The sequence below is a fragment of the Musa acuminata genome, chromosome BXJ3-5, assembly GCF_036884655.1.
Source record: "Musa acuminata AAA Group cultivar baxijiao chromosome BXJ3-5, Cavendish_Baxijiao_AAA, whole genome shotgun sequence".
NCBI lineage: Eukaryota > Viridiplantae > Streptophyta > Magnoliopsida > Zingiberales > Musaceae > Musa > Musa acuminata.
The window spans coordinates 6,284,066-6,310,506 of record NC_088353.1 but is presented as its reverse complement, the minus strand read 5'-3'; the positions used below and the strand labels follow the sequence as shown (position 1 = coordinate 6,310,506).

Sequence of the window (26,441 nt, the reverse complement as noted above, 5' to 3'; positions counted from 1 at the left end):
AGTTGATTTCACTGAGACGTTTAGTCCTGTTGTTAAACCCACTATAATCCGGCTTATCTTGAGTCTGGCTACCACTAAAGGCTGGCAATTACGACAATTGGATGTTAATAATGCCTTTCTACATGGATCTCTATCCGAAGATGTTTTTATGCAACAACCCCCCGGTTTTACTCATCCTCAGTATCCACAGCATGTTTGCAAACTTCGGAAAGCCATTTATGGACTTCATCAGGCTCCGAGAGCTTGGTACACTGAACTTAGCTCATTTTTTACTTCTGTCGGCTTTCTTAACTCCAAATCTGACACTTCATTGTTCTGCGACATCATCATGGAAACACAATGTATATTCTGGTATATGTGGATGATATTATTATCACAGGCAACAATCCCATCAGCATCCAAGAGTTCATCAAACAGCTGGCAGCTCGATTCTCGCTTAAGGATCTCGGACCCTTGAGCTACTTTCTAGGCGTCGAAGCTACCTTCACGTCTTCCGGTCTCCTTTTATCACAACGCAAGTACATTCAAGATTTGTTATTAAAGACAAACATGCAGGATGCAAATGTAGTTACAACCCCCATCTCTACTAATGGTTCTCTCAAATTATCGAATGGAAGTCCTGCTACGGAACCCACTCAATACCGCCAAGTTGTTGGCTCTTTACAATACTTAGCTCTCACGCGTCCAGACATCTCATTTGCTATCAATAAATTATCACAGTTTATGCAGCAACCATATACTCTACACTGGTCTGCGGTTAAGAGACTTCTATGATATCTTAAAGGGACCCTAAATCATTGTCTCTTTTTTCGTAAACACTCTCCGCTTCGTCTTCATGCCTTTGCCGATGCTGATTGGGCAGGTAACCTTGATGATAGAACATCCACATCGGGGTATATTATCTTCCTTGGTGCTCATCCAATCAGTTGGAGTTCTAAGAAGCAAAAGACAGTCGCTCGGTCTACAACTGAAGCTGAATACCGTGCCATTGCCGCTACCACTGCAGAACTCAATTGGATCACGAATCTACTCCAGGAACTCAACATCGATTTCACCCATACAATATATTGTGATAATATTGGAGCTACCTATCTGTGCGCTAATCCGGTATTCCACTCTCGCATGAAACATATTGCTATTGACTTTCACTTTGTACGCGATCAAGTTGTCCGTCGTCAACTTCGTGTTTCTCATGTTCATACGGCTGATCAATTGGTCGACTCATTTACGAAGCCTCTAGCTTGTAAAATTTTTGCATTACATCAGTCCAAGATTGGCGTCCTTGATCGGAGCACCATCTTGCGGGGGCATATGATAAGTAGATGAGATTTTCCTAACTGTATGAGGAAATCTCTTTACATTGGAAGCTCATAAACATCCTCCACTGGCAGCACTTCTACTGCGATAGAGAAGACCTCCTCAGCCTGTCTCTTCTCTTTGTTGGCCATGGCCACCATTGACAAGCAGCAAAGCAAGGACTTCTCTTTGGGTTTCTGCAGCTTCTACTGCCCCCAATGGTGCTACGTCGTCTTCCCACCTCATGCCTCTCCCGTCGTTAATTTCACCAACGAAAGCTCCGGCAGTACTTTCCCCTTGCTCCTGATCGCCATCGTCGGCATCCTCACGAGCGCCTTCCTCCTCGTCAGCTACTACACCATCGTCTCGAAGTACTGCGGCACCTTCAGCTCTCCACGGGGGCGGCCCCGGCCTGGACCAGGGCCCGACGTCCGTGAAGCTTGGCGCTTCTGCCCATCGAATGGGCTCGACGAGGCCGTGATCGGTAACATCACGGTCTGCAGATCCGAGAGAGGCGATGTCTGGTCGAGGGCACCGATCGCGCGGTGTGCCCGAGCGAGTTCCGGGAGGACGAGAGCCTCCGGTTGCTCCCCAAGTGCAGCCATGCCTTCCACGTTCCATGCATCGATGCTTGGCTGAAATCGCTCTCCAACTGCCCCCTCTGTCGAGCCAATTTCGTGCCTGTGAATTCACCAGCTCCTCCTCCACCACCGGCGGCAGAGAACAGTCATCCGGTCGATGACGATTCGCAATGGTGATAATACACCTAAGAATCCCATAGCATCGCCAATGATCTCCTAGGTTTGTTTCTCCATGAACGAAGTCCATGTTGTGTGTTCGGCATTGTAACTCATTTCATCGAGAGCTCTCTGTCTTCTCTACTGTGACTAAGCAAGCAGGTCTTTTTTATCTGTATTACTGCATGGCATCATAATGGTTAATGCATTATTTATTATACAGTCGATATGTCTAATGTTAGAACTCATCAAAAGCGTATTATCCATCATTTAATCTAATAAAAAGCAGCTGTTATTTGAGCATTGAAACAATGAGAATCTATGACTCACGTGGGTTGCACGTGGGAAGGTGTTGGGAGACGAAGGCATGCCACGCGAGACCATGGTCGACTTTCTCTTTTATCTTCTTCTGCACTTCTCCGACGACGCCTACATCGCTCATCTTCCTATATATATTTAGGTTCGATACTATTAATACCTAACCCTCCTCGCCAAGAAACCCTCTCATTAGTCGACGACGACGGGGCCCTTCCCTTCCTCTTCTATCGGTCCGACCCCTTCTAGATCGCCTGTCCCCGGCGCCGATCGTCCTGTCGCGGCAGATTCCCCTTGATTCGAGTTACAGGATGGTGTCTGCCAATCAGGAAATGGTGGTGTATTGCTTCGACACCCTCATCGCCCACTACAACAGCGAGCAGGCGCCGCCACCGGGTTTCGAGGAAGGCCAGCAGTAAGGAGCGTGGACCTCGTTTTGCTCTGTCATTCTCTCGATCCGATTTCGATCGGTGCTCCTGTTGTTGCGATTGATTTTTGTTGGATGATTGAGGGATTTCATGTTATTTTGCGTGCCGACTCATCGATTTTTGGCGTTTTTGGTGATTTGGTTGCATCTGACTTATTTACTGGATACTTGGAATTGTTGATGTCAGGTCACGCTACAGTTCTTTTTTACTGATGCAGTGTAAGATGTTACATCGTGTTGGTTTATTTGGGTTCTATTGATTGATTTTGCGGCTACAATTCTTCTTTCTTGTGTTGTATCAAGTGATCCTTGCTTCGGAGAATAATCCTATTGGATTATATCAATCGACTCATTTAGCTTCTCGTACTACCTGTGGTTGACAAAACCCATTGATCCATGCCCCTAATCTCTTATCTTGCGAATTGTCTCAATACATTCAATTTGCTTCTTGTACTATCCCTGGTTGATAACCCTTTCACCCTTGTTAATTGCTAAGTCTTTTATTGTAATGTTTCACTTTTTTTTTTATGTTTTGCATTGCAATAGAAAAGCATGCTTACTTTTGGTTTTCCGGTGTAGGTGCCCTTATTTGCATTCATATGCAATTAATGATTCTTAGGTTTTTTACATCCGTTGGTTCAAACTGGGGGACTAGCAAATTGCTAACGATCGCCGGACTATATGGTTTATGTAATAGTTGCGTTCAAATTGGGGGACTAAACTTTTGCAGGACCCATACTCGCAGAATAAATTGTACCATGCTATATAAGAATACATATGTGCTGGGTTTTGTACCCTGACATGGAATTTGGTCGAAAATCCTGTGTGTTATATTAGAACTTGGTGAGTATTGTCATAGACTTAGTTAGAATTGCTGAGGCACCTTTGCGTCATCCATCCGCAAGGGTCAATCTAGAGACAACCTTGTACAAGTCTCGAAGGACTTACAAAAGAAAGTTGATTAGTTTAAGAAAATGGTAGGCAGACAAGTCTCGACGTCTCGGAAAAGAGGACAGCTTATAAGCAATTCAATAAACACTTAGTGTGCATGAGAGAAAAGTGAGGAAGGGGAAAACAAGGACTTTAAAAGGCAAAAGAACAATCGCAAATCGACAAAAGACCACTCATCAGGTTATGAGCGTGTAAGTCAGTTCTCATAAGCTTCACGTGCAAGCTTGTGAATCCAAACAACATCATAGTGCCATGGGTTACAACAAGATGTTCAATGTATACAAGGTGAATCTAACAATTGGCAAGTCTGTGCACGAGATGTTAAATGTAATGTTTCTATATATCCGTGTCTGCACAGTTGTCACAGTGCCATGGGTTACAATGTAGCAATCCATTGCAAAAATAGGTTAAAATGATAAACCTTTGGGTGCTTGTTAGTATGTCAAGTGCTACCACTTTTGACGTGGACTTGTTTGCTAGCTTCACATCCAACAATTGATGAGAAGGAATTGGAAATAGATAATGAAATGTTGCTGTTGCCTCAGAAAATAAAAGGAGAAAAGATTGACCACCTCAGATATTCCAATTGTTGAATCTCGTATTTTGATGATGAAACTACTTGATATATGTTTATGATTTAATCTGCGTTTTGAGTGACGCAGGATGCTTCGATCAGGATGAGACAATTAAAGCAGGAAAATCATGTTGTGCCGAAGGAACATGTCAGAAGATTGGACGTCGGGCCGGTGGATCGGTCGGCGTATCGACAGAAGGCTTCGGGCCGTGGACTCGGGCATCGGGCCAAGAAGAGCGGGTATTGTGCCAAGGATATCGGAGTTGCGGAGTCAACTGGCCGATTGGGCAATAGGCTGCACGAGAGGACGATGTGCCGAAGAATCGGACGAAGCGTCGAGGGACCAATGACATGTCGGACAACTTGGTTAATTGCTTAGGATTAATTGTCTCGATCGAAGTTTTGATTTGTTGTGCAGGATTAACTACGATGAGAGTAAGACAAGCAGCAGGAGTTGCGCCGGAGTCAAGATCAGGATCACGTTGGGAGTTCGAGAGTTCGACGGAAGTTCGGACGGTCGTCGGAGGTTCAGAGAGAACAGATCCGAGAAGTCCAGAAGCTTGCCAAGCGAAGCTCGTCGGAACTCGCCAAGTGGATCGTCGCAAAGTCCAGGAGTATGCCGGATGTCCGCAGAAGGATCACCGAAGGTTGTCGGTTGATCGTCGGAAGTTGGCCGGAAACTCGCCGGAAGAAGCGATTGACGCATCGGAGCAAAGCTGCAGAAGTTGTCTTAGAGATATTCGTAGTTAGCACGATGATTAAGCATGAAAATGGGAGGTGATCCCATTAGCTTAATCTTGGGGCAATTGGGTCCCTGAAAAGATTCAAAGTGGGTCGAATGGAGTGAGCCATTCGGACCCTGATTGCACCAGGAGGTGCAACCGCCCCAGCCAGGAGGTGCAACCGCCTGGGCTGTGGGGTTGAGAGGTGCAACCGCCCCAGCCAGGAGGTGCAACCGCCAGGGTTGCAAGGCTGGGAGGTGCAACCGCCCCAGCCAGGAGGTGCAACCGCCAGGGTTGCAAGGCTGGGAGGTGCAACCGCTCCAGCCAAGAGGTTGCACCGCCAGAGCTCAAGTTCCGAGCTCTGCCAGGCGATGCAACCACCGAGCTCAGTCTTCGAGCTCTGGCAGAGTGGTGCATCAGCCTGAGCTCAGTCTCGAGCTTTGCCAGGTGATGCATTCACCAAGCTCAGTCTTCGAGCTCTGGCAGAATGGTGCATCAGCTTGAGCTCAGTTTGGAGCTCTGCCAAGTGATGCAACCACCAAGCTCAGATTTCGAGCTCTGCCAGGTGATGCAACCACCAAGCTCAGTCTTCAAGCTCTGCCAGGTGATGCAACCATCGAGCTCAGTCTTCGAGCTCTGGCAGAGAGAAGCAATCGGCAGAGCTCAGTCTTCGAGCTCTGCCAGGCGGTGCCACCTCTCCAGTCGAGAGGTGCAACCGCCTGATCCCAGAATTCTGGGATTTGATCGATTTGATCGTTTTGAGCTCGAATTTTGAATTGGGTTGGGGCCTATAAATACCCCACCCATTCAGCACTGAAAAGATACAGACCTACACCGAAATCTTGATCTTTTCTGTGATTCTAAGAGCTCAAAAGTGTTGTAAATCCTTTAAGTCTCCTCCTTCTGTTCTTCAAGTTTTCAGTTGTAAAGTGAGAAGAGAAAGGTCTGTAAAGGTTGTCTCCTAAGCCTGTCAAAAGGAGAGAAATTGTAAGAGGGAAGTTTGGCCTTCGCCCATTGAAGGAAGGCACCTAGTTGACGTCGGCAACCTCATCGGTGGAGGAAGCCAAAAGTGGAGTAGGTCAAGGCTGACCGAACCACTCTAAATCTCTGGTTTGCGTTTATTTTCGAGCACTTTATCATTACTGCAAACCTCCCTCATCACTACTGCTCTCTGCGCTTTCACGAACAAGTTCTAAGAGCTGTTCTTCCAAATCTGCATTCAGACGTAACTTCGTATTTTCATACATTACAGTTTACGTTTACGTTTGATTCTGCAGAACTGTTTTCCGCGCTTTTACGAACGAGCTTCCTTGCAGTTTACGCTTACATTTTAATCCTATTAATAACTGCAATCTGTCCTCTACGATTTTACGAACGAGTTTCAACATTTAGACGTAAAACTGCATTCAGACGTAAATCGGCTTTCCTCGCTCAATCATCAGATTTCAGTTCACGTTTACGTCTTGATTTCAACTGCATACTGCCTTCTGCGAGTATACAAATGAGTTTCAAAGTTTAGACGTAAATCTGCGTCTAGACGTAAAACTGCGTTTAGACGTAAATCTGCGTTTAGACGTAAAACTGCGTTTAGACGTAAAACTGCGTTTAGACGTAAATCTGCGTTTAGACGTAAATCTGCATTTAGACGTAAATCAGAGTTTAGATGCAAAACTGCGCTTAGACGCAAAACTGCGCTTAAACGCAATCTGCGCTTAGACGCAAACTGCACTTAGATACAAACTGAGAATTTGCGTTTGCATCATAATAGTTTTTGAACGAACGCAGCTTTTGGTTTTTAAATTATTATAAGATTTCCGCTGCACTAATTCACCCCCCCCCCCCTCTTAGTGCTCTTGATCCTAACAATTGGTATCAGAGCGGGGTATTTCTCATTTCGGATTTACACCCGAGAGAAATGACTTTTCAAGAGGGCTGTTCGGTCTTTCGTCCACCGTTCTTTAACGGATTGGACTACACTTATTGGAAAACTCGAATGAGAGTTTTCTTAATTTCTCTAAATCTGGATTTATGGAATATCATTGAAAACGGTTTTCAACTTCCCTCCAAACCGATGAACGAATGGTCGGTTTTGGAGAAGAAGAATTTTTCTTTAAATGCAAAGGCTATGAATGCCTTATTTTGCGCATTGGACAAAAATGAGTTCAATCGGATTTCTACGTGTGAAACGGCTTTCGATATTTGGCGCACTCTTGAAATCACGCACGAGGGAACTAGTAGAGTCAAAGACTCGAAAGTTAATATTCTACTGCTTGATTTCGAGCTTTTTCATATGAAACCAAGCGAAACCGTTGTTGACATGTACACCCGTTTTACGGATGTCGTCAATGGTTTAAAATCACTTGGTAAAAGCTTTTCGGATTTTGAACTCGTTAACAAAGTTTTGCGCTCACTTTCTAAAACTTGGGATTCAAAAGTAACTGCTATTCAAGAATCGAAAAACTTGAACCATTTTCCACTTGAAGAACTAATTGGTTCATTGATCACATATGAAATGACGTGCAATGCACGTGAAGAACTTGAGAACCACCTTCCAAAGAACAGGAAGGATTTGGAACTCTGGACAAATGAATGCCACTTGAGCGATGACTCAAGTGATGAGGACAATGATGAACAAACCAACCTTCCAAAGAACAGGAAGGATTTGGGACATAGAACATTTGAAGACCACTCGAGCATAAGCTCAAGTGATGGTGAACTTAAAATGAAACGAAAATTAAAAAGCAAAAAGAATGGAACTACTTGCTTTAAACGCAAGAAGAAGAACAAAAACTGGGATGAATCGAGCTCCTCCGAAGAAGAGGAAGTCAACAAAAGCAAGGCGGCAAACTACGCCTTAACAGCCTACAATGATGAGGTAATCGAAATCCCCCTAATTTACTTCGAAATTACATGATGCTTTTGATGATGCACTTTTCTTTTTTTTTTTTTTTTTTTTAAATTTTGTTGAAAATTATATTTTTAACAATGAAAATGCAAAAATATGATCATGCTTGTAATCTCGAAAATGATAATGAAAATTGCATGTCTCATGTTAATGTAAGATAGAAATCTAATGATTTTACACCTAGTGAGATTAATCTTATGTGCTTGAGAAGCAAGAATATATATTTTGATCATTTTCATATTGCTTTTCAATGACGATACATGGCTTTTGTCTGGAAGGCTTGATATTTTTCATTGTCTTTGTTTATTAAATATAATGTATGGTTTTGACATAAGATTAAAGATTTGAGCATGCTATTATAAAGTCAATAATTAAAATTAAAGAAGTTTTAGGCATTTATAAGAATCATTCAAAATTATCTTCAATGAAACCTTGCTTAATGTTGCAATGAAAATATTAAAGTTATACTTGATGATTTCAGATTTGACAAATGCTACACTTTAAATATGAATCATTCTTCAATCAGATTAAATGCTTCAATCATTTTTCTAACTCTAGAGTTCTCGATTTTGGTGAAATACAAGTGATAAATTCATTTATGATATCTTGTAAATCACTTGAATTATGAATGAGTTTTTCTTTTTTATGATGTGTTAAAAGAATCACTTAAAAAGAAAATGTTTTTCCCATTTTATCGAGATTAATGATTTCATGATATTATGTGAATCTCGAAACTAATTTTGATGAAATAGTAATAACGTTATTCATGTTATGAATCTTAAAAATGATAATATGCTTCATGTGATAATATGAATACATGAAACACTTATGATATTCTGTGTATTCATAAAATATTTATCTCATCATCCAATAACTCTTCTTGATATTCCTTATGAGATGAAATGAAATAATGCATGAAATACAAATGAGGAGTTAATGATCATGCATAATAAGATGTAATGAATTCTAGATACCATCGTTTGAATATCTATGATCATGCTGCCAAAATGATGTATCATGAATGCTTGAATATCATGTTTGATATGCTCATGATGATGATTGATTTTTCGGTATCATGCATAAATTTTTTGAAATGTAATGTTAATAAATTTGTGCATTGAAACTATAATGATGCACAAATAAGAATGATTACTTACCTTTGTCATGATTTAGAAATTGATGTAAAGGGTTTTTCCCTTGTTGACAATGACAAAGGGGGAGATAGCTAGCTTGTACAAGTCAAGAAGATGAAAAAACTTGATTGCTAGCTTGCCTATCTCAAGAGGCAAAAATGCTAACTTGCACATCTAGCAAAACTTGACAAATTTGCATATATCAAGAAGCAAGAGTTGCTTTCTTGAACATCTCAAAATTGCTAGCTTGCGGGCCTTAAAATGTACAAACTTTTTGCTAGCTTGTATATGGTAAACCTGCTATCATACTATCATGATGATGAGTATGTCTTATCTTTATGATTGAATTTGAAAAACAATGGCAAAAATACGTCTTAATGATTGAACGTGTTAAAATTATTTTTCGAACCTTCTTGATTGAATGATTGAATCACTTGACTGGCATAATGATTTTACACAATTACATGTTGAAAATTATGTGCTTGAATACAAAACTTCCATGATAACAAGCATGCTTTACCTTCATGATTGTAATTGAATGTCTATAGCAAAACCTTGTTCGAATGGAAGAAAGACTCAAATTTCATTTTCGGATTCTCTTGAGTCTAACATATCAAGTTCACTCTCTTCCAAACTTAACAAGCATATGCCATATCAAGTTTAGTTCATATCATTGATTTTTGACATATGTAATTGACTAGCAAATACATCTCTCATACACACATCATGTGAAAAATATTTTTTTGAGAAATGGATTTGATGAATATGGATGAAAGTGTTTTTACTTGCAAGGATTTATTTCACATACATAACAACAAGCACTTATGCTTAAAATTTGCTTATATCGTTCTCCGTTTTGTTGATGACAAAGGGGGAGAAATATATGAATTGATGCCATGAACACTGATGCTAGGCTTGCATCATCAAGAGATATATGAATTGATATGATTGCCATATTTGCAATGCTTGCATCATTAAGAGATATATGAATTGATGCTATGATTGCCAAACTTGTATTATGCCATGTTTTCATCATGCGTTAAGATATCAAGAACTTGTATCGTAATTTTACGCGTTGATATCCTACCATGTGATGAAATGCTATAATTGATAAACACTTGAAATGTTTGCATTATGATATCAAAAGCCTACATCGCAATTTTTCATGTTGGTATTTGATATTAGCAAACTTGCATGATGATAAAACTTGATACTATCTTTTTCATGCAATGAGTTGAACCAATATCACACGAACTTGATTGTAGTACTTCTCCTTTTTGTTGATGACAAAGGGGGAGAAGTATGTTGATGACATGACATGTGATGCATAAGTTTATGCATAAGTTCATGTTGACGTGTTGCAAGTATTCATGATGAATATTGCAATGACTTGAATTCAGTTTGAATTCAAGGTTCTATCAATATGGCATATTGATAGGGGGAGTTTGTTTAAACTCCGGGAGTTAAGTTTAACTCCGTCATCAAGTGGTTGTCATCATCAAAAAGGGGGAGATTGTTGAATCTCGTATTTTGATGATGAAACTACTTGATATATGTTTATGATTTAATCTGCGTTTTGAGTGACGCAGGATGCTTCGATCAGGATGAGACAATTAAAGCAGGAAAATCATGTTGTGCCGAAGGAACATGTCAGAAGATTGGACGTCGGGCCGGTGGATCGGTCGGCGTATCGACAGAAGGCTTCGGGCCGTGGACTCGGGCATCGGGCCAAGAAGAGCGGGTATTGTGCCAAGGATATCGGAGTTGCGGAGTCAACTGGCCGATTGGGCAATAGGCTGCACGAGAGGACGATGTGCCGAAGAATCGGACGAAGCGTCGAGGGACCAATGACATGTCGGACAACTTGGTTAATTGCTTAGGATTAATTGTCTCGATCGAAGTTTTGATTTGTTGTGCAGGATTAACTACGATGAGAGTAAGACAAGCAGCAGGAGTTGCGCCGGAGTCAAGATCAGGATCACGTTGGGAGTTCGAGAGTTCGACGGAAGTTCGGACGGTCGTCGGAGGTTCAGAGAGAACAGATCCGAGAAGTCCAGAAGCTTGCCAAGCGAAGCTCGTCGGAACTCGCCAAGTGGATCGTCGCAAAGTCCAGGAGTATGCCGGATGTCCGCAGAAGGATCACCGAAGGTTGTCGGTTGATCGTCGGAAGTTGGCCGGAAACTCGCCGGAAGAAGCGATTGACGCATCGGAGCAAAGCTGCAGAAGTTGTCTTAGAGATATTCGTAGTTAGCACGATGATTAAGCATGAAAATGGGAGGTGATCCCATTAGCTTAATCTTGGGGCAATTGGGTCCCTGAAAAGATTCAAAGTGGGTCGAATGGAGTGAGCCATTCGGACCCTGATTGCACCAGGAGGTGCAACCGCCCCAGCCAGGAGGTGCAACCGCCTGGGCTGTGGGGTTGAGAGGTGCAACCGCCCCAGCCAGGAGGTGCAACCGCCAGGGTTGCAAGGCTGGGAGGTGCAACCGCCCCAGCCAGGAGGTGCAACCGCCAGGGTTGCAAGGCTGGGAGGTGCAACCGCTCCAGCCAAGAGGTTGCACCGCCAGAGCTCAAGTTCCGAGCTCTGCCAGGCGATGCAACCACCGAGCTCAGTCTTCGAGCTCTGGCAGAGTGGTGCATCAGCCTGAGCTCAGTCTCGAGCTTTGCCAGGTGATGCATTCACCAAGCTCAGTCTTCGAGCTCTGGCAGAATGGTGCATCAGCTTGAGCTCAGTTTGGAGCTCTGCCAAGTGATGCAACCACCAAGCTCAGATTTCGAGCTCTGCCAGGTGATGCAACCACCAAGCTCAGTCTTCAAGCTCTGCCAGGTGATGCAACCATCGAGCTCAGTCTTCGAGCTCTGGCAGAGAGAAGCAATCGGCAGAGCTCAGTCTTCGAGCTCTGCCAGGCGGTGCCACCTCTCCAGTCGAGAGGTGCAACCGCCTGATCCCAGAATTCTGGGATTTGATCGATTTGATCGTTTTGAGCTCGAATTTTGAATTGGGTTGGGGCCTATAAATACCCCACCCATTCAGCACTGAAAAGATACAGACCTACACCGAAATCTTGATCTTTTCTGTGATTCTAAGAGCTCAAAAGTGTTGTAAATCCTTTAAGTCTCCTCCTTCTGTTCTTCAAGTTTTCAGTTGTAAAGTGAGAAGAGAAAGGTCTGTAAAGGTTGTCTCCTAAGCCTGTCAAAAGGAGAGAAATTGTAAGAGGGAAGTTTGGCCTTCGCCCATTGAAGGAAGGCACCTAGTTGACGTCGGCAACCTCATCGGTGGAGGAAGCCAAAAGTGGAGTAGGTCAAGGCTGACCGAACCACTCTAAATCTCTGGTTTGCGTTTATTTTCGAGCACTTTATCATTACTGCAAACCTCCCTCATCACTACTGCTCTCTGCGCTTTCACGAACAAGTTCTAAGAGCTGTTCTTCCAAATCTGCATTCAGACGTAACTTCGTATTTTCATACATTACAGTTTACGTTTACGTTTGATTCTGCAGAACTGTTTTCCGCGCTTTTACGAACGAGCTTCCTTGCAGTTTACGCTTACATTTTAATCCTATTAATAACTGCAATCTGTCCTCTACGATTTTACGAACGAGTTTCAACATTTAGACGTAAAACTGCATTCAGACGTAAATCGGCTTTCCTCACTCAATCATCAGATTTCAGTTCACGTTTACGTCTTGATTTCAACTGCATACTGCCTTCTGCGAGTATACAAATGAGTTTCAAAGTTTAGACGTAAATCTGCGTCTAGACGTAAAACTGCGTTTAGACGTAAATCTGCGTTTAGACGTAAAACTGCGTTTAGACGTAAATCTGCGTTTAGACGTAAATCTGCATTTAGACGTAAATCAGAGTTTAGATGCAAAACTGCGCTTAGACGCAAAACTGCGCTTAAACGCAATCTGCGCTTAGACGCAAACTGCACTTAGATACAAACTGAGAATTTGCGTTTGCATCATAATAGTTTTTGAACGAACGCAGCTTTTGGTTTTTAAATTATTATAAGATTTCCGCTGCACTAATTCACCCCCCCCCCTCTTAGTGCTCTTGATCCTAACACCAATAAGAGGGTGCACCTGATTGAGGGATGCAAGATATGTTCTCTCTATCTGATTAGCTGCTAATGATGGTGGTTGTTTACGACCTTGTGTCATATCCTTGTGCACTATAATAGAAACACAAACCAATATACGTTGTCCACGCTCATGCAGCCAAGGTGCATTGAAAGATTTGTATTACAATTGTTCTTCCGAAACCACCTTTGATTTTTTTTTTTCTATGATCACTATTCTAGATTCTGTCAAAAATTTGAACTAAAGAGGATCTTTACTTTTGCAAGAATTTGATCAGGGACAGTACTCTGAGGATTTCTTTCTAGTTGTTTTCTTTTTTGGACAACCCTCATGGTGGGGGCTGAGCAAATTTGTTGTCGCTCTTTGTTGTTGGTATTTGGTTATGATCTCAAAAAGCAAACTAAGAATCATAAATTATTGACAGTGTTAAATATTGTTGTGAAATGTCTGATAGTATTTTCTGGCTGGAATTTGTTTCCTTTTGTTTTTCTAATGCTATCTGGATGTTTCTAAGCTCACACTATAACATCCTTTTCGTAATAAGCTTTTTCCTCATTATTTAGTTGTTGCAATATGTATTTCTTGCTTTCTCATCTTCATCGTAGACCTAAAGTTCATGCATAAAAATTCCTGATCTCAAGCAGCAATCTAAGGTATTCGATGAACTAGGTGAATACTGATGCAAAACTGTGCTTGCTTTGACTATATTTAAAGTATTGTTTGTATGCTTGTATATACACCTGCTAGTGGATGCTAGGCATAAATCTATTATCTTATCAAAAAACTTTCATTTCAGCCCACTGTTTGTTACATGGAAGAAAGCAGTCAATGGAGCAGAACCTCGTCTGCGTGGGTGTATTGGAACTTTGGAAGCCCGTTGCATAGTCAACGGCTTTAGAGATTATGCATTAACAAGGTATTTTCTGCTGCACGTTCTATGTTAAGTTAATGTATCAGCTCCATTGGAAGGACTAGAACCTTTATGATTCTGATGAAAATTAGAATCTGACTAGGATATATGATGAAACTAGTTAAGAAATGATCACATTGAACAGGTGGTTTTTAGAATGTAGATATGGATGAATATCTTGATCACATCATCTAGGCCACTGTCTGTCTTTTGTATTCTGTTATGCATTACTTTTAACATCATCTGTAAGTTCATGATTTGATGAAAAGTAGATTGGTTGATGCTTAACAGTGGCTTGGTTGATGCTTCTCATATGCATCAACAGTGGCTTAGATGATACTTCTGATATGCATTACTTTTAACATACTTCATCTGTGACACATTGTCATACATTGTTTTTTATCTTTCATTCAATCTGTCAAAGAAACGATGCATGTTCTTTGTGGTCTCTGACAAAAAACAATTTTGCACTGTCGTAGAAGAGTAGTGTTGGTATGAAACTTATATTATTGCATCCATCTTCAGCGATTGGCCATGACATTGTTAGATCTAGTGGCTAATGATTCTTCATCTTTTCACAGTGCTCTGAGGGACCGCCGATTTCCTCCAATACAGGCTAAAGAATTGCCTTCTTTGGAATGTACAGTATCTATTCTAACTGACTATGAACCTGCTCTTAATTACCTTGATTGGGAGGTTCGTTAATTCACGTTCTTTCAATTTTTTTAAAAGCATTTTGGCATTATTTGTTAATTTATGTGTTAATTGTCTTTCCAGCTAATGATTCCATCTTCATGTCAATGCTCATTTTAAGTAGTTGATTCTAGTTCTAGAGCTTTCTATTGTTGAAATGAGTGGTTATTCTTGCAGATTGGAAAGCATGGCTTGATCATCGAATTTACTGACCCTGATTACAACACAAGGCGTAGTGCGACATACTTGCCTGAGGTTGCTGCCCATGAAGGTTTGTACCTTATCAGCTACTCCCGGTTTCCCTTGTATTCAGTCCTTTGTACTGTTTTTGAAAAGAAGTGCTAAAGAGCATGTCGATATAAATGGTGAAAACTTCTGAATAATATCCAAGCCATTAAGGTTCCAGTTTTATTATTTGAGGGTTTATTTCTCATGGTTTTTCGGCGCAGCGTTATTGAAGTTTTATCCTAAGTGAACTTGTAACCTAGAAATTGTGATAAATGACCATGATCCCATGTTGGCATGTAGGATTCCAGAAAGTAAAAAATTGCTTCTTCTGCAATTGATGTGGAGGGCTAACTCTGGACATAGAGAACCACCACAGTATAATATGTTTCTACAATCCTTGTTCTATGACCATGTCACTGATGCCATTTCTCTCTCATATTTTTTAATGGGATAGGTTGGACTAAGACGGAAGCCATCGATTCACTCATGAGGAAAGCAGGTTTCAACGGTGTTATAAGTGAGTCACTTCGCAACCGACTTCGCGCTACCCGCTACCAGTCCACCCTTTACACCATGCACTACAGAGACTATGCCTCTTATGTCAAGATGACCAGGGGTATTGGCCCTTTAGTTAATGGGGCCAAACCCGTCCATTGATTCGCCAGCAAAAATTCATTGCTGGATCTGTGAAGGTACAGTTAAAACTTGATTTAGTGGCAGCTGGGTTGAATTACCCTCCTGCTTATTTATGATGCATTCCGAGATTCAAGGGAAAGATAAATCTGTAAGTGACCGTAATCGCTGCATGTTAAAAACTTTAAACATGACTTTTGATGCAAGCTGCAAACAGTACAATGTATTGGATTAATGCCTCATTTGCTTCCAGCCCCCAGGATGTGTTTGTTCCTTTTGTGGCTGTGAACTGGAGCTGGATGTTGCTATGCATTGCAGGTACAAGGTTCTTCCAACTCCATTGCTAATGGGGGTATCGTTTTATCTGAGCAGATAATATATTGATCATCTCTGGAGGAGCTGCACCCCTTTTTCTAAATACAGAAGGTGAACAACATGACATGTAATTTACTCGATAAACATCTTGATCTAGTTGTTAGCTCGAGTTGCATGGAACTGACCTGCTTTACGCCATCCTATTTGGTTTCCAGATGATCACTCGTAATGAGATAGAAGGACTGTACAAGAGTTGACCTTGTGAAAGCATCGTGAAAGACGGGCAACTTTAGGAGTTGAATGCTTGAACTGTTCCGGGAGAAGGGACAACCATTGCCTTTCTTTCTCTTCGCCATCCCATCAAATCACCGTCATCCACCTCGTGATCTCATTGGCTCCAGTGATAGGTAACCTCAAACTCCCTTTGTCACACACTGTTTGAGAAGCCCCTTATCACATGGCAAGCTGATGGCACAGCGCAGTCCATTGGTCCAAATAGTATTTCCAACGAATGCTCGTACCAATATCAACGTCGACTTCTTCCATCATCCTAATTTATAGAGTCAATCCCCGTGGGATCCTGCTTTAGTGCGCAGGTTGGTAGGGCACCGATTCAAAAGGACATTGTGGAATGCCGTCGTCGTGTTCGACCAAATCATGGCAAACCATGTCACATGATTTAGTGGGGTTAAATCCTCATATTTTGGATCCTCCACCACTCTACAGCAGTTTTTGATCTAAATATATACACGTAAAGTTCGACTTAATATGAAGTAAATAATATCTTTTCAACAATAAAAGAGTATGGATGGGTCTCAACATACAAAAAGGACATTCAGTAATTTTATTGCAATCAATGTTTCAAGTCAAACAATGAGGGAAAAAAAAGGAAAGAAGAAGAAAAGAAAGAAAGAAAGAGAACGATAGAAGGAGAAACAAAAAGTAAAAAGGGATGAAAACAATTCTTGTAGAGATCAGGAATGATATCGAGTCCATTAAGTTATCGTGTTTGGTATGCGGTTAATCCCGTACTTGAAATCGGGTTCGGGTTTGACACATTGTCCATGCCCACTCCATGACCTCTCCTATACAATAATTTCACTTCTTAAAGGAATAAACATAAAATTATCACTTTATTGATGAAGATTAAGTGGAATACAGTATATTATATATGTATATATATATATATATATATATATATATATATATATATATCCACTTAACTGAAAGAAGCCAGGCTCAAGAAACCCATGGAGGGCGGCGAAGACAAGCCAGTCCGATCTCCTGCCGCAGCGATGGAGGAGGAGGTTCCGGCGGGTCTTACGGCGGAGGAGTACGCGGAAATCCGGCCAAGGATCGAGTCCCACCACAGGTACCGCGTCGGGCAGGGGCAGTGCTCCTCCCTCCTCGCCCAGCGGGTCCGGGCACCCGCCGCCACCGTGTGGTCGGTGATCCGGCGGTTCGACCAGCCGCAGGCGTACAAGCACTTCATCCGGAGCTGCGTCGTCAAGGGCGGTGGCGAGATCCGGCCTGGGTGTCTCCGCGACTTATGCGTCGTCTCCGGCCTCCCGGCGAGCACCAGCACCGAGCGGCTGGACCTCCTCGACGAGGACCTGCGGGTGACCGGGTTCTCCATCGTCGGCGGCGAGCACCGGCTCCGTAACTACCGTTCCGTCACGACCGTCGACGATCTCCGAGGTTGCGGCGAAGAGATCTGGGCGGTGGTGCTGGAGTCGTACGCGGTGGACGTGCCGGATGGCAACACGGAGGACGACACCAGGTTCTTCGCCGACACCGTCGTCCGCCTCAACCTCCAGAAGCTCGCGACCGTGGCGGAGGCAATGGCAGCGGCCGAGCCGTCGCCGTCGCAGCCGCCCGCGGAGAAGGGGAACTAAGAGGACCAACCCCCGCACTCACGGCCGACGACTCGACGAGAGATGTCGGCGACGTGACGCAATAACGAGGTAGTCTTGACCGTGTAAATTTACATAAAAATCCTTCTACTTCAGTAATATCACAGGAGCCCCGGGCGGTGTGTCTCGGTTGCCAATCTCTTGCCGAAGCAGGGGTGTCACGGTAATTTCAACAACAACTTCTTCTTCTTCTTCTTCTTCTTCTTCCCCTTTGACTTGTTTTGTGGTGGAATCGGGTCTGTGGGAAAAAGGCATTTAATGCTCCAAAATAAACAACTAAAGATGCGTGCGTCAGAGAAACTATGTGGTACGCAAGCAGATATGCAGATGCACCATCCCATTTCTCTGCTGTCGTCATCATCATAGTATTATTGTTATTATTATATTTTTGGGGCTGTTGAAGGTGGTGCATTGCTTTGCTAGTGGCTCGTGACCAAGTTCGATCTTGCACACCCAAGATTGCCTGCTAAAGATTTGTAGCCCCGCGAAGCGGTGGCGGTGGCGGTGTCTCAACATGTCTTGTACCACCGTCAGCGGAAAGAGAAAACAGTGCAGCAGTAGTTGTTCCTCCGAGAAACCACATGGTTTTTCTTTGGAAGAAGGAAAGAACATTTGAAAGATGAAAAGTCCTCAATGGTTTCTTGCAAAGCCACACTAAAAACCATAAGATCTCATTGCTGTTTGATACATGGAAATCATTCAAGTCTTTTCTGTATTGTGGCTGTGATGCTTCTAAGGATCTCACTGCCTCTTCAGTCGGTTCCATGCTGATGCTAAATCTCCATAACCTCATATCCTTTTCTTTATTTCCCTCTCTCTCTCTCTCTCTATATATATATAAATATATATATATATATATATTGATATATTGAAGTGTGCTTTAATTTAATGTCAACGTTGCTGTCATTCTTCTTCATCTTCGAATAAAAAAAAAGAAAGAGAAAGAAAAGGACTGAGACATGCAATAAATAAGATATATACAGGAAGAAGACTTCCTACGTCACATTGCAGTGTCATGAAAAGGATTCTGAAGGCCAAGAAACACCAATCCAATCAGAAAGAAAAAGAAGAGATGCTCCAACCAATCATGTACGGCTCTTATCTCAACCAAGACCACCAGAGAGCCTATCGGATGGCATGAATTAAAGTGCAGCAAGTGTGGAGCTGGCAATCATTAGACATGCATATCTTCCATTCTATAATGATCCATATGACTTTTGCCTTAACTTTAAGGTGAGTGGCTTGCACCAGACTAATGTATCCTCCATTCTATAATGATCCATATGACTGTTACCTTAACTTTAAGGTGACTGGCTTGCAGCAGACTGATGAAGACCATCTCTAGAGCAAAAACAGCAGCAGTGGAATGTTTCAGCAGAAGGTAATGATTTGATAGAATAATAAGCATCTGACTGAAGTTTTCAGAGACAGAATTATTCCCAATTGAACGTGTTATCCCTCCGAGGTGGATATATCAATTAAATATTTTTAATATTTCGATCTTTAAACTTAAAAATTTTATATTTACTCTAGTGTTGTAGGTTTTATTAACGAAAGTACGAAAATGATAGGCAAAAAGATAATTTCAATGATAAGTTATGTTTTCGATGGTGACGAACGATGACGTCACTGGGAATAGTTGGTCATTGTTATGGATGAGGAAGGAGAATGACAACGAGAGGTAAGATGACAATACAGATGTCGATGCTTTGCATTTGAATTGGCGTCGCTCGATAACTACATCGACACCGACATAAATATAGATCGACGAAAGGGTCTCGTAGTATTTGCATCTGTATTTGAGTCAACGCTGACGCAATTATTGAGTGCACGAAAGGATCGCTCGACATCTACATCGGCGTCGATACATATGCAAAACATTATCGCTCTACATATACATTTACATTAACGTCGATGCAGATATCAAGAGGCCCTTCACCGCTTGACAGTTGTGTCAGTGCCGATGCAGATGCAGAGCGTCGACATCTATATCATCATCTCACCTTTCATTGTTGCTTTTCATTCTTACCCATAATAACTACCCATGACCCTCAACGATGTCATTGGTCGTCATTACAAAAAAACGTAACTAGAACGTTAAAATTATTTTTTTGTCCATCATTTTTATGCTTCTATTGGTAAAATCAACGATGCTCAAGTAAATAAAGCTAGATGTTGAGGAACTGAACGAGCTGCGTTCATAGATGTCATTGTGATGTGAGAAGGACTTGCATCAAGTTGGCAACTTGGGCAAAAGACAATGGTGAGAACAGAAGGAATTCCATGTATAGAACAGTAGCACTCACCTTAAGTGCTTCATATATAAGTGATTATCCAAGTGGAAGACTTCTTTCTACTACTGCAATAATAGCCTAAAACCCAAAAGAGAGTGATGCTAATAGAAACCAGAAGAAGGGATTTGGGTTGATGCTCGAACGATTCATTACTGGAGTAGAATTATTGCACGCTTGGAATGAGATGAGGGGTTTGGGTTGGCACTGCGACTTCCATTGTTGTCGACATCTGCTATTTGCACTTGGATAGTTGCTGAATTAGGTTGATGACTCAGTAGTACTGCTTCAGAGGAATGGTTGAAGAAGAAGAGAAACATTTCTCTTAGCTTCATAAAAGCTAAATAAAAATTGAAGCATGGGGTGAGAGAGGCTCGAACTCAGGATAACTAGGAAGCTATGAGACCTACGCGCTAGCCAACTGCGCCACCACCCCACTTTGTCAATGGGTCAGTGACTTCAAATAGGTAAGAAATAATTTTCTTAGCTTTATAAAAGCTATATAAAAAATGAAGCATGGGGTGAGAGAGGCTCGAACTCTCGACCTCAGGATGACTCGGAAGCTATGAGACCTACGCGCTAGCCAACTGCGCCACCACCCCATTTTGCTATGGATCGTTGATAGATTTTATTAATGAGCGAGTATCTTTAGATGGATAAGAAACAATTTTCTTAGCTTTATAAAAGCTAGATAAAAAATGAAGCATGGGGTGAGAGAGGCTCGAACTCTCGACCTCAGGATAACTCGGAAGCTATGAGACCTACGCGCTAGCCAACTGCGCCACCACCCCGATATCTAATCGTTGATATATTGTTTTAATGAATTAATATATCAAAGGAAGAAGAAACGTTTTCCCCAGCTTCGTAAAAGCTAATATGGGGTGAGAGAGGCTCGAACTCTCGACCTCAGGATAACTCAGCAGCTATGAGACCTACGCGCTAGCCAACTGCGCCACCACCCCTTTTTTGGTATTTTAATCACTTTATTTATTAATATATAAATTTTGGGTTCCATTGATATACATTTTGAATGCACTTGCAAGTCCTGAAAGTGCAACAATCGAAAGTTCTACATCACAATTCAGGCACAACACCATTTGAAGTATAGATGATTTGAAGATATAGCTGACAAGTATTAAATTTCTGAAAAGAATTCTGCTGTGACAGAGAGTACAAGAAGAGGATTGATAAAAGAATTGTCAAAAACCAAGCAATGTTTCAGAGCATGGACAGGGGTTCTACTCAATGGCGAGAGAACTGATTTATTTGATCGAATCTATCCTTTAATCAAGAGTATCAGATGAAGAATCCGAGGAGGCACTCGACAATGTCAGCTAAGTCTTGATCTGGTCACTTCATATGCCAAGAAACAAGCTGCATTAGCTGGGACACTGCGTGCCATGGCTGGTCCGAAACCTCTGTACAGGCCCTTCATTCCCTCTGCAGCCAGTATTCTCCTGAAGGCATCGAGGGAACCAGAGTACTTTGGGTTCTTGAAGCCATCAACCTGAATCACGCTCTTCACGACGTCGGTTGGGTAGACAAATAGCCAGAAAGATGCTCCGGCCAGGCCTCCAGCTACGATCAATGGCCCCCTTCCCAGCCCTGAAGTGTCTTGACCCCCGGCAAAATACTGCTTGAGGGCTTCATATACACCAAACATGGCAGCATTACCAGGAGCTTCACGTGCCAGGGTTGGAACCAAGCCTTTGTATAGGCCTCTAAAACCAGCTTCTCGAACAACATGCTTTGCCACATCGATAGGTCCTCCATACTTCGCTGCAGCAGATGAAGCAGCTGAGTCTGCTAGGGCGCTCTGAGCTTGCAGCCTGATTTGCAGTGTCATCAAAAGCAAAAACGACAATGTTTTAAATCAACATATACCAAACCTAACTCTGCTAGAAACTTGAATTTCCTTTTTTGGGTTTTACTGATACCATGTACATCTCCCCAACAACTGAGTCATTTAGATCAAAGAATTTTGCGAATCAATCAATCTTCCTTCTATTACAGATGCCTTGAGAGATTATGGGAAATGTTATACATGATAAATGTTATTTTGCAAGGTTCATAGAGAAAACAAAAAATTAAGAAAATGTTATAAATGTTAAAGCCTCACTTATTTACTCATGGTTCACTTTGTAAGACTTGATTTATGTAAAACTTCTGTAGAGAAACACCTTCATGGTACTGATGTGATATTTATGTCCAATCAATATGGCATACAAAAATAGAAATAAAGCACATGTCGAACTCAACACAAGATGGGTATGAATGTGCATGCCACATGCGGCGGGTGAATAGTAGAAACAGCTCAAATTTCTTGCTAGAGACCATATAAATGAGTCTAGTAGTTAGGTTATTCCCGTAAAATGCTAAAGCCACAGAGAAATAGAGGTTATAAGACGAATAAATAAGAAAAAGCTAATGGGATCTTGGTTGATCATTAAAACACATCAGTTCTACTCTTCTAGATTTATCTTTCTAAAAGGGAGTTGATGCTAGGACCACTTTAGTTTGATATTTGTTATGTATCTTACGCATCAGGATAACTGTCTTAAATAGTTTGACTTGCTTATTCAAGTAATTTGGCATGTTTATGTGGCCAATGACAAAAAGCAGAAAAGAAATGGAAAGCAAAGAAGCACAATGGTGCTGAACAAACAATTTCTGATGTTCACAACATTATTGATCCATTGCTGAACTAAATCACAACAACTGGACTTCCCCGACAAATTGTGTTTTAATGTGAACTCATCCTACGGTATAGTCCTTCCAGCGAAAAATGACTTCTTGCAGAAGATAAAAGAGCAATGACGACTGACCTGCACTTGATCAATTCTGTTGGAGATGCTAGGAAGGAAACTGCAACACCAGCACCAGCACCACATACAACTTGCTGATTCACCGTAAGTGGAGCGCCAGGTTCTGACCTCAATAATGCCTCCATTTGTCCCCTCACAGTAAACAGAACAGCATTCAATGCTGCAACAGTTGCCAGTGGAGCACCCATCCCTTTATACAAGCCCCTTGGGCCTTCAGCGGCCATTGTTTGCCTCACTGCATCCATAGCGCCAGAATATTTGGGGGGTTGGCCAGGTAGTGGTGCTGGTTGGCTTTGAAGCTTGACCTTAATGGTGTCAAATGGGTGGCCCACAATCAGCTGCGCAGCCCCACCAACAGTTCCGGCCGCCAGGTCCTTGGCGACATCTGCCATCTGTTAGATACAGAAAAACAGAACAAGGCTTAGCAACTGTATTGGTTGGTTTGGGTTCTTCTTCTGGCCCAGCTCTTTCAAATTAACTGTCAAATTCCGATCACAACATATGCTACTCAGGTTAAGAAAACAACACCTATCAAACACATGATTAGCATCACTGACTAAGACCAAAAAATTGAACTTTCAATGGACTTTCAGTTGCCCGAAGCCATTAGATGCTATTGAAATTTATTTTGACAGACTGGCCTATGTGTAAATATTATAGCAATTGAAAAGGAGAACAACTTCTGTTCTCATTTATTATCAATGAGCGATTGCATTGTGCAGGATAAAGACACTAAAAGAATCAACAACCACCCCTTTTTCAATATCATTGACATCAGGAAATTTTCTATATTAACAACAGCGGATCATGACAATGATGCTGTATCAACCAAAAATCATGCATCAATATAAAATAACACGCTGCAAAATATAATGAAAACATGAAAATTTATGTAGCTCCACCTTGCTGTCCAATGATGTATCTTCAAGATACAAATTCATGCAATTGAGAAACAACCAATCAATTAATAGAATAATAAGAAAGAGAAAAAGGACACTTGAATATAAATGGCTACATCAAAGATGGATTAAATTTCTGAAAAGCTGCTAAGATCTAGAAAACCAAAAAGTCCCATTACCTTGTTCAAATAGGCAATGAAGCACTGAAGTAAGAACCAAACTCATTGCAACAAAATTTTCCAATCCAGACCAGATTGAAGCAATACAACAAACACCTTAGATGGACAATTTCTTGACGTTGACAGTGAATCCTATCCTCTTCTGCTTTTCCCTAAAGTTCTTGGTCTTACTCTCAGAATCTTGTTCTCAGAGATACTCGCATTCCCTTACATCGCACTCGATACTCATCGACCCACACAAGGAAATGGACCCAGAAGTTAAAAGACAGCCACAATCTCGAAATGTGTCTTGGTGGCCATACAACAAATATCTAGTTGTTAGTCAATTCCAAGATCTTAGATCCCCATTCTTGTGTCATCCCGCCTCAAGCGCAAAAAGTTTCTAATTTAAATCATCGACAGGTCATTATCCCAGTAGAACACGAGAAGCGTTCTCGAATACTGCCCCAACTAGAAAATATATAGGCAAGCAAAAGAAACCCTTTACTCGATCGATCTACTGAACAATATTACACGACGCCCCAACACCGATATATTCTTCCAGATTGACAGGTCCACAGATCCCGAGCCGGCAGGAACAAAGGGGCAGCTTGTTCGACGATCGAACAAAAAGCGGTCACGAATCCAGGAATCAATCAGACAAACACGGCCGATAAGCACCCGCTGATAGTCTCCACGGAATGGAGGGCGAAAGGAGAGATATTTACCTCGAAAGAACGCCCTTTCAACCGGCTTCTCCTCCTCCCAAGCGGGACCAGAGGAGGAGGCGAGGCGGCCGCCTGGCACGCTCGCCACTCACCGAAGAAGAACGAACGAGAGAGAGAGAGAGAGAGGCGGGACGCCTTTGACCGAAGGCGAGAAAGCAGACAAAAGCTGGCGGCGGATGACTGGGAACGCCCGCCGAGTCGGAATTTATACGTTGAACATTTTACTCCAACTATCGAGTTTAATTATATAATCTTATTTGGATGAATTTTCACAAAACGTCGCTAAATATAAAAAATAAATTTTGTCACTAAATATAAAAAATAATTAATATTTTTATTGTTGAGTGAGTCCAATAAGACGAAGGCATGATTAAAAACTAAACAAACGATAAAAAGGTGATGATCGATGATGATAGAATGATCATTTTTTTAAAAAAATTAGATATTATTGAAAAATTTTCAAATTTAAAGTTTTTTTCAAAAAAATAATATATTATATATATTAATATCATTTATAATGTCTATCTAAAATCGATGCATCTTTCCTAAGCATTAGAACCGCAGTAGTATAATAGCAAATCTCTTCAGGTAGATATGCACCAGATATTAATTTTATAGAAATTCAGTAAATCTTTCTTCAAGGAACTTAATATTCGATGCTCTTTTCACCAAAATTTTACCAAATTATTTCCCATTATTTGAATTTTGACCCAAAGTCATGCCACGGCTCCGAGATCCGTGCTGTCGGCAGATCCTGGCCGTACACTCGTGGTGGAGCGTCTTTATTTTCTGGCATGATGGGCCTCCCAATCAAAATATGCGTACTGCTGCAGGGTATAAAATAAATTAGTATTAGTACTATTTCGAACTACGCTTTAATCTAATTTGATGTTACCTATATATATATATATATATATATATATATATATATATATATCGTGATGGCGATTAAGGGCTTCATGTTGAACCCATATGGTTGAGAAGGCCCATTGAGGCTCTGAAACCAATTAGGCCCGTTTTCGATTTTGTTCCGTTACCGTGGCAGGAAGCTCACCGACATAATCCGACCCGTTGTGTCGGCCCAATCGCACAATTCCCGTACCAAGTGGGCTCCAAATATTACCCGGCCACGTGGGGAGCGTGGGTGAAATTGATGGAGCCCGGAAAGCGCACATACCGCCTTCCCGCGTGGAAGTTCGTGCGCTTCTTGATGCGTGCTGCACGTGCGCCGGCAGCGGGAATATCTCGATCCCCGGGCGGCACGTGAAGCCATGCAAACATCATCATCACGTGGACTTCCGATCCCGGATCTTCCTTCCGTCACAGCCGTCCATCAGCCTCACTCTCTTTGAGCTTACCGAGTGACGACATTCACCTTGTCCAGCGATCTATCCTTCACGTGTTATAGAGAGCGAACGTCAGCGCCATGAAAAGATTATTCCTCTCTGTCCCCCTCTCTCTCTCTCTCTCTCTCTCGCTCTCACACACACACGCCTTTCTTTGTGAGGAATTCATGCTAGTCATTAGCAATCAGCGAATGACAAATTCCAGGCTTATCTTTCAGCACAAATATTTAATGTAGAATCCGTGCTGGCTGACACAAACTGGATCGATAACACATGATTAACTTTATCTTTGTCGATTAACATAATATGATATTGTCGGAAGTGGCAGGATGATAAGGTGAAGTTGCCCCATGATAGAGT

The 26,441-nt window shown here is 41.9% G+C and overlaps 3 protein-coding genes and 3 non-coding genes across 6 annotated transcripts; 2 read left to right on the top strand and 4 right to left on the bottom strand.

The window, feature by feature from the left end:
- The first annotated feature begins 2,474 nt into the window (after positions 1-2,474).
- Positions 2,475-15,858, top strand: LOC135639040 (uncharacterized protein At2g38710-like). The gene is made up of 5 exons (XM_065152757.1): positions 2,475-2,763; positions 13,939-14,058; positions 14,634-14,748; positions 14,923-15,016; positions 15,428-15,858. Exons 1-5 carry the CDS (start codon positions 2,660-2,662, stop codon positions 15,628-15,630), a joined length of 636 nt encoding a protein of 211 aa, XP_065008829.1. The 5' UTR covers positions 2,475-2,659; the 3' UTR covers positions 15,631-15,858.
- A 1,276-nt stretch (positions 15,859-17,134) lies between these two features.
- LOC135639038 (abscisic acid receptor PYR1-like) lies at positions 17,135-18,031 on the top strand. The gene has a single exon (XM_065152756.1). It carries the CDS (start codon positions 17,172-17,174, stop codon positions 17,814-17,816), a length of 645 nt encoding a protein of 214 aa, XP_065008828.1. The 5' UTR covers positions 17,135-17,171; the 3' UTR covers positions 17,817-18,031.
- A 2,611-nt stretch (positions 18,032-20,642) lies between these two features.
- On the bottom strand, positions 20,643-20,727 carry TRNAM-CAU (transfer RNA methionine (anticodon CAU)). The gene is given in 2 exon segments: positions 20,643-20,678; positions 20,690-20,727. It is a non-coding gene; the product is annotated as a tRNA-Met (tRNA).
- A 104-nt stretch (positions 20,728-20,831) lies between these two features.
- TRNAM-CAU (transfer RNA methionine (anticodon CAU)) lies at positions 20,832-20,916 on the bottom strand. The gene is given in 2 exon segments: positions 20,832-20,867; positions 20,879-20,916. It is a non-coding gene; the product is annotated as a tRNA-Met (tRNA).
- An 86-nt stretch (positions 20,917-21,002) lies between these two features.
- Positions 21,003-21,087, bottom strand: TRNAM-CAU (transfer RNA methionine (anticodon CAU)). Its single transcript is given in 2 exon segments — positions 21,003-21,038; positions 21,050-21,087. It is a non-coding gene; the product is annotated as a tRNA-Met (tRNA).
- Positions 21,088-21,237: 150 nt separating this feature from the next.
- On the bottom strand, positions 21,238-24,924 carry LOC135638262 (mitochondrial carnitine/acylcarnitine carrier-like protein). Its single transcript, XM_065151309.1, has 3 exons — positions 24,736-24,924; positions 22,951-23,342; positions 21,238-21,954 (listed from the first exon to the last, which is right to left on the bottom strand). Exons 2-3 carry the CDS (start codon positions 23,340-23,342, stop codon positions 21,456-21,458), a joined length of 891 nt encoding a protein of 296 aa, XP_065007381.1. The 5' UTR covers positions 24,736-24,924; the 3' UTR covers positions 21,238-21,455.
- Between the last annotated feature and the right edge of the window lie 1,517 nt (positions 24,925-26,441).